The 8,274-nt window shown below is 45.0% G+C and overlaps 1 protein-coding gene across 7 annotated transcripts in view; it reads right to left on the minus strand.

The window, feature by feature from the left end:
* Positions 1-6,717, minus strand: part of CDC14A (cell division cycle 14A) — a 95,371-nt gene extending 88,654 nt beyond the window's left edge. The window contains exons 1-2 of one of the 7 annotated variants that reach the window (XM_081008652.1): positions 6,485-6,717; positions 5,845-5,935 (exon numbers count right to left, since the gene is read on the minus strand). In XM_081008652.1, coding sequence (XP_080864778.1) covers positions 5,845-5,935; positions 6,485-6,599 — 206 coding nt within the window. In that variant the 5' untranslated portion in view covers positions 6,600-6,717. Of the gene's footprint in view, positions 1-5,844; positions 5,936-6,117; positions 6,417-6,484 lie in introns of those variants that run through there. The other 6 variants (XM_081008654.1, XM_081008650.1, XM_081008655.1 and 3 more) reach the window with 6 other exon arrangements.
* Between the last annotated feature and the right edge of the window lie 1,557 nt (positions 6,718-8,274).

Here is an 8,274-nt window from a genome sequence, read left to right on the forward strand (position 1 = left end):
AGCTGAGCAGAAGCTTTATGAATGCCAACAGCATACCCCTTATTACAAGGTTCTGGAGGCATCAATATGGGATGACTGCTGCTCTCATTTACTTGGAAACTTCCCAGAAGCCTCTGGTTGGCCGCTGGTCAGCATTCTTAGCTAGCCTTTTGGTATGATCCCGCAGTAAAGCTCTTGTAGCATGCAATCATTCTGATTAGGCAGCTGACAGTAGTGACCATGCAGTGGTACATTTTTCAGAAGAAAGCCGCAAAGGGATGATTTTTTGTTTTTTTGGATGGAGATGCTTCAGTTACGCATGTTTTAGTATGCAAAGTCTTTTGAACAGCAGTTGCCACATATCAATTATACCAAGACTGGTAGGCCACCCAGTATAAAACAAAACCAGCTGACCTCCCAATAATTGGAGAGTGAATCTAAATCCCTGTGACTAGGGAAGATTCCAAACCCCTGAACTGTGGTTCAAGCGGGTAAAGCAAGTAGGACTACAGAGCAAGATTAACCCTAGACACAAATTTCTGGTTGAAAACATAAAACGAGATTTATTAAAGAAACCAGTGTTTATTGGCTTTAAAGCATTTTTAAAGATGGGAAAAAATACACTGTTATCTTAAGCGCTATCTAGTTTCCTGATGCTCTTGTGTCAGGCAGCATCAGCCTGAGTTAAAAATCCTAGTTCAGCTTTAGGGAGGAAATGGAGTATAGCGCACTTTGCAAACAAAATAAGACAAAGAGCAAGGCCTTTCCTCTCCCATAGTACCTGAAACTTTCCTAGAACAGTGTCGATATTAGTCTTCAAAAGATCACTGACTAACTGAACTTTACATCAATTGTAATGGAGCTAGAATTTGGCAGGGGGGTACAAATCTGCAGAGAAATCAAGATAAATCTAAAAAGCAGATTCTGAAAGAGAAGATAAGTCTTCTTGAGCAAGAAAGCTATGTCACTATGGCTTTAGGTCCCAAATGAAGTCCAGGGTTCTTCATTTCTTGCAATAAGCAGTTCATATGAGTGCACAACCTACAGAATCCCTCCTGATGCTAGGTTTAAAATGAGCTACTTCAAATAAGAGCTTCTTTTGTTGTACCAGAGGCAGGTAATTTGTTGTACAAAACAGAGTATTTTAAAATATCCCTTAAAAGTATTGATCATCAACTGAATTATTATGATTACAATACAATTATTCTTAAGAGCTGTAGGCTTTAAGTGACGTTATGTGGCCAAACAACAAAAGCCCCTATTTTTCACATGACTAAGAAATGAATTTTTTTAGTCTTCCTGGTGGTTTAAGTATAATTAAAGCTATATAAAAGTGAACAGGGAATGTAGGTCATCTGGAATAGGAATATACATTAGTGAAATTCTTTAAATGTTGGAAACTTCAGCTAATGGATCAGTATAGCAATACAGGCATACTGTACAGAGGAATTTTATAAACCAAAAATGCTGCTGAAAGACTTCTGGATTTGCAGGCAAGGTATTATGGGGCAATTACTAATTTGATTGTTTCAATGAGCCAACCAAAGCAATCCCTCCCCACTACTGAACTTTGTGTGCCTTTGGCAAGAAGATTATCAGTTGTTATATTTCATCTAGAACCATGTAAATTTAAGGTTCTCAGCCCCTAATGGGCCTAGGTTTCAAGCTCTTGTTGCATAATTTTGAAGGTCTGGAAAGCATACTTTGCCTCACTGGAAATGTCTTTTGAATGGCCCTAATTGTTCATCTGTTGTAACATTATTATGCTGCAAACAGCATTGTGGAAGATTGTGGGTAAACATATTCCACAGGTCACACCGAGGAGGAAGCTCCTCTCTGACCCTGGTAGTCCAGGGCTGAAGCCAGACAACAATTCCAAAGACTTTATTTATCCTTTTGGTGGAAAGCCAGTGACATCATGCCCTTGATGGTAATTCGATTTGTAATGTGAATTTGATTTGAGAACCTCCATTTTGTAAAGACATTTCTGTGAAAAAAGTGACCAGTTAAAAGTCCTTGACTGAGAATGGGCATTAAGTCTTGCTGCATACTGGATTAAGGGTGATGGCTACTTGCAACCTTAGCAACTGCAATTGGAACACCCAAAGTTGTATTGCTAAGTTTTGGGCAATATGATAACTACAATGGTACCTCTGGTTACAGATCGTCAGGTTACAGATGTTTCAGGTTACAGACTCCGCTAACCCAGAAATAGTACCTCAGGTTAAGAACTTTGCTTCAGGATGAGAACAGAAATTGTGCGGCGGTGGCGGGAGGCCCCATTGGCTAAAGTGGTACCTCAGGTTAAGAACGGACCTCCAGAACGAATTAAGTTCTTAACCCGAGGCACCACTGTATGGGTAATATCCAATGGTGGTTTTGTGCAGGGAGCACTTCCATTTCCATCAATCCCTCCTAACACTTGCAGCTTTTATGCACATTCTATGATTCTGTGATCCCATACTGTCCCAAAGAATCCCTGAATTCCAAGTAGATGTTAAGAGTGTGGATGGCATTGGGGAGATAGATAATCAGTATGAGCCCTGCCTTTCACAGTAAGTGCATATGCTAATGCAAAGCCACCATAGGATATAATCTATTAAAAAATATTTTGCTGGTTCATAAGGTAGGTGAAGAGGAAATGTTGCAAAAATCAAGTTCAGAAAGGAGTTTTGTAAATCTGTAGGGTACTACTGATCCCCAGCACAGTTTGTGGAAATGTCTGGGCAAGTGAGTGTGTTGTCGATTATGAAAATAGATAAAAGATAAAAGTATTTTCACCTTCTATGGTCACCTTTCTCACATGAAATAAACAGAGCAGGTCATATGCTAACCACCTGTAGACATGGCAAATAGCTAATCTATTAATAGCATTTGACAGGAACACTTTGACTCTGTCATGTGTGTAGGGGTGGTGGTGTTTTAATTCATTCATGGAGTTGAATTGACTCCAAAAGCCTTAAGGGTAAATATCAATTTTTCACCTAATGATGGGCTTGGAGTGTATCAGACAGAAGCATTAAGACTGCAGTCCTATCTGCACTAACCTGTAAGTAAACTTCACAATGGGAATTACTTCTGAATAAGCATGTACAGTGGTACCTCGGATTACAGACGCTTCAGGTTACAGACTTTGCTAACCCAGAAATAGTACCTTGGGTTAAGAACTCTGCTTCAGGATGAGAACAGAAATTGTGCGGCGGCAGCAGCAGGAGGCCCCATTAGCTAAACTGGTACCTCAGGCTACGAACGGCTTCAGGTTAAGAACAGACCTCCAGAACGAATTAAGTTCTTAACCCGAGGTACCACTGTATAGGATTGTGCTGTAAACAGGGTGGTCTATTTCAGTGGGTTGACTCCAATTATGACAGTCAGATACCACCCTATGGGTTGTATTCAGCAAAGCGCAAAGGAGATAGTCCTGTTGGGCAACCAGAAATGCTTACGCTGACAGAACTATCTCCCCTCTCTTCTCACTGTGTGTTGTTCTGGGGGTTCTCCAGAGCAGATGGGGGGGGGTAAAGTCGCTGGGGAAGGAGGATTCAGAAGTCCTGTAGCACAAGGGGGAATTCCTTGTGCTGACTTCCACTACCACAATTATTTAGTTGAAAAGCGCCTATGTTACTTATAGTATACCAAATTATTCAGGGTAGTTAAAATAAAAAATGATGTGCTCCTCAATGTACTTACCCTATTTTTTGCTCTATAAGACTCACTTTTTCCCTCCTAAAAAGTAAGGGGAAATGTGTGTGCGCCTTATGGAGCGAATGCAGGCTGCGCAGCTATCCCAGAAACCAGAACAGCAAGAGGGATTGCTGCTTTCACTGCGAAGCGATCCCTCTTGCTGTTATGGCTTCTGAGATTCAGAATTTTTTTTTTCTTGTTTTCCTCCTCCAAAAACTAGGTGCGTCTTGTGGTCTGGTGCATCTTATAGAGCGAAAAATACGGTACTTATTTTATGAAGCAACACTTTTTTTTTAAGAAAATGAAACTTTCTGCAATGTTTCCTATCCCACATCACTGAATATCTACGTGCATTTTGCTTCTAGTTTGCAATGCATTAGTCCTGTCAGTCACTACACATTAGCCCTGTCCACTATTCAAAGGATTAATCCTACTTATTTGGACACCTTGGACAGCAGCCCAGGTTACGGCCTACTCCAGAAATCTGTACTACCTTCCTCCTCCTAAACATGTGTTTCCACCTTCCCCTGCATACTCTGCTTCAGGAGCTATGCTGCCACCCATCTTTTTCATCAGGTTTTTTTTAACATTCTTCTTATCCTAAGTCTGTCCAGCAAATGATGTCAATCTGGTTACCCACGGTGTTTTTTTAAGTCTCAGAGAGCAGTGTGCAATTCCTTAAATATTTCTAGAACAGAAGTGTCAGGGCTTATCTGTGACTGGCCAACAAGGATTTGACGCTCCTAAGAAAATGAGAGTGACACAAGTTGTATCAGCATCCCAACAATGAACTTAAAACAAACTTGCCAGCCAATTTAAGCAGGTTCATGAGCCACTTTAGAAAATGAAGAGTGATAAGAATGACAACCAAAGCATTCAGGGATTGTTAACACAACTGCTATGTATATCTACAGCTTGACTGCACTGCTAAATATAGGTCCTTCCAATGTTAAGTCTAATCTGTCTTTCACTAATAAACATTTGTGTAAGGATGCCTAGGACACAATCTATCAGAAGTAAGTCATAACAGTGCAATCCTGTGTCTTCTCAGAGGCAAGTCCTACTGAATTCAAGGGGGCTAACTTCCAGGCATGTTGTATCAGGATTGCAGCCTAAATCTCACTGAAAGCAAAGCAGTATCACTTCTTACAGACTGTACTCTGAAGAGTGCAAAAGTACTTAGGCAATGAATATCACTTATAGAAATCACGAAGGTTTTGAGCCTTCCTTTATTTATTTTATTTCCATTTTATTATGCTGCTACTGACTCAAGCTACTATTATAGTAGAATTATTTAGCAACAACTTTAATGCAAATCCCTCCCTTTCATCTGTAAATTTTCAGTGCCCAAACTCCATGGCTAAATTACATCAGAGACAGAAATTGCTGGGAGGGGGGAAGGCAGTGCTGCAACCAAAGTTGGCAGTGTAAAAAGAAAGATACTATCTTAAAAGCTCTTCTTGTTATTCTCTGAACTCCTGAAGTGCTTGTTTCATCCCAGAAAGTATCAATCAGCAGGCAGAATTAATCACAGTGTACAAAAACACAGTCACAAGAGCAGCTTGATGAAGTAATGATTTTAACAACCATGCTCCAAAGTTCAGTGAACTGAGGTTCACTTACCATAAAACTGAATGACCCATCTTACAGCACATTTAATGCTGCAAACTCAATATATATTCATTGCTAACCACTATCATGCACTTAGCAGATCTGTAGATCAGTAGTGCATCTACAATGTTTTGCTTTTTCATCGAATTGTAGAGAAAATACTTCTAACCCAACATTTGCAGACAGTTACAACCGGCTTCTTCTTTAAGATGTGAATTCGATTTGAGAATAATACTTTACACAGAGACCTATGGCCACAGTAGAATCCATTTTATAAAAAAGCAGGAAACCGGAGGTGGGGTAAGGGGGCGCCCATTTTCTGTTTAAAATTCAACTAAAACTCAATTAAGTCTCAAGGACTGGTTTGATAAAAACAACCAATTGGCCACATATACCGCTAACTTATACAGAAGTATTTCACTTAAGTTTGTTCTCCCCTCTTCCCCCAAGCTTTTCCCAATCACTTGGCGACAAGGGGGGGGGGGGGGCAACAACGCTGAAAACGAAAGCGAGCAGAAAGGCGAAGGAGGAATTTTTAAAAAAACAACAGCGGAAGAGATACGAACTTACTTTTCATAAACAAGCTCCTCATCCGTACAGAAATAGTGCGTGTTTACTGTGCTTCTGGGTCGGTTTCGTAAAGTAGCAAAATATAGTCTGTCTGCAAGAAAAAAGAAAAAGGGAGACCATGAAGTAAGATCTTCAAGTTATACGTCCCGTTGGAACTTGGGTGTTAGTTCAAAGCGGGCAGGGAGAGTCGCTTGTGCCCCCGTAAAAAAATAAGAAAAAAGAAAGAACGAACCCTACGCATTTGATCGGGTTTCACTCCGGAGCAAGCATTACCTGCCACCAAGATCTCGCAGCTGGGCGGCGACGTCTCCGCCTCCTCCATAACTCTCCTTCCCCTCCCGCCGACGGGGGGACCCTTGCCGCCCGCCTCGCGATTTGGGGGGGTTGCAAGGGCTCCCCTCGAAACAGCTTCTCCCGCAGGGACTGAAGGGAGTTTCGCGTTCGCTCCGGGGCGCGCGCCGAACTTCGCCCCGGGGAAAGAGGCGGTTCTCACCCCCGCCCCGGCCAAGGCGCTCCCGGGACAGCGGGGGGGGGGGCAGTTGTTGCGTCGCGCCCCTTTCCTTTATATGACGGGAGGGCGACCCCTACTTGCGGAGGGGAGACCCCTCCTCCTCCTCCTCCGCCGCCGCCGCCGCCTCACCTTTGAGGAACTCCGAGGCTCCCAGCAGCTGCTCGGACGAGGCGGGCGGAGCCGGCTCCATGCGAAAGAGGGCGCGGAGCTGCGTGGCTGCGCGGGAAGGCGCCTCCGAGCTCATGAGTGCCTCCCGGAACGGCGGCGGCTTCTCCGTCGTCGTCTTCGTCTTGGGCGGCAGCGGCGGCGGCGGCCGGACAGCCGCTCGGCCGGACTCAGAGGCGCCAGCAGCAGCAGCGGCGCGGCATGCTGAGGGAACAGGCAGCCGCCGCCACCGCCGCCTGGCTGGCTCTGGACTTGTGCAGCCGCCGCCGCCGCCGCCCGCATGGGATGGGAGGTGCGCGCGCGCGCCTCAAGGAGGCAACCGGCCGGCGAGGCGCTGCTCCGGCGACGGCGGCCACCCCCACCCCCAGCCCCAGCAGCAGCAAGCCGCGAGTGGCGGTGGAAAGGAGCACGGAGCCGGCCTGAGGGGAAGGGAGGAGGGCGCGGGGTGGCGTGGAAGGGGGTTCCTTCGCCGCCGTCCCGCCCTCCGGCGGCTTAAAGGGGCAGCGCGCCGTTACCAAGCAGCCGGCGCCGGCGGTAGCAACCGCGTTACCAGGGCTTTGTTACACGCGCGCGCTTTTACCTCAGGGCTCTTCCCGCCCGGCCGCTTCCGAGCCTCGGGCCTTGCCAAAGGGGGTCGGCGGTCTGTGAGGCCGCTCCTTCTTTCCACTTTAGACCGAAAACCCCTCCAAAAGTCGGCGGGCCGAGGCACCGGGCCTACGCGAGTTTAGTCAGAGGCCGCCTCGTTCAGTGTGTTGTTGTTGTTGTGGGGATCGGGCGCAACCTTCACTCCGGAGTCGGTCCCCGCCGTTCAGTGCAACTAATGCCGTCCGCCCTCAAATTAATGATTACTTAGTTAAACATGTTAAGTTAAATTAACTGAAAACAGCTTGCAGATACTTAATTGGCTTAGGATTTTATTTAAGTGATGAATTAATATGTTTAATTTCATAATGTGAAGATCTAAGGATGTTAATGTAAGTTAAAAAAATTTAAGAACTGTGATTTGGAAAACCGTTAAAAGGATATGCAATGAAATTCAACCAAGGGGAAGCGAGGAAGTCACTTAACAATGTTAATAAGTGTAATTTTTAATAAGGCTATGATTTATGTATGTTTGTTTGTTTTATGTGTTTGTTTATAATGTTGTGAAAAACCAATTAAAAAAATTTTTTTTGGGGGGGGGAATGCCGTCCCCCCTCAACCATCCCAATCGAGCCTGAAGCTCAGTTGTATTACCAACCAGGTGAGGTTGGCTTCCAGGAAGCAAAGATCCATTCCCGAGGCAAAGCAATGCTTCTTCAATATTGGTATAGAAAAATAGGGGTGGTTGGCTTTTGCTGCCCATCTCTCCAAGGGCTGAGTCCCCCAAGTCCAGGATCGGTCAGAGATGAATGGATGGAGGTCAGAGGGCAGCGAAAGCAAGGCAGATCTTCATTTTTCTGTTGCAACGGAGTTCCCTCCCCTCCTAGCAAGGAGGCAAGAGAGACCCAGAGCAGAGCCCAGAAGAAACATCTCTTTTAAGGGTTTGCATTTTGGCGTGGAGAAGGAGGACATCCCCTCTACAAACGGTCAGAAATTGCATCATGCATAAGGTGGGGTTACTGTGGCTCAGGCAGGCCAAGGGGTGATATTCCTGAGGATTTAGCAAGTTTTACATGGTTCCAGACACAGTTTACACAAAACAGCGTTTCATAAGACAACCAGGATGCCCGTCAGACATCCCTCAATGCAGAGCATCTGGGTAAACCATGACA

Source organism: Podarcis pityusensis (genome assembly GCF_964106645.2).
Source record: "Podarcis pityusensis genome assembly, chromosome: 6".
NCBI classification, from domain to species: domain Eukaryota; kingdom Metazoa; phylum Chordata; class Lepidosauria; order Squamata; family Lacertidae; genus Podarcis; species Podarcis pityusensis.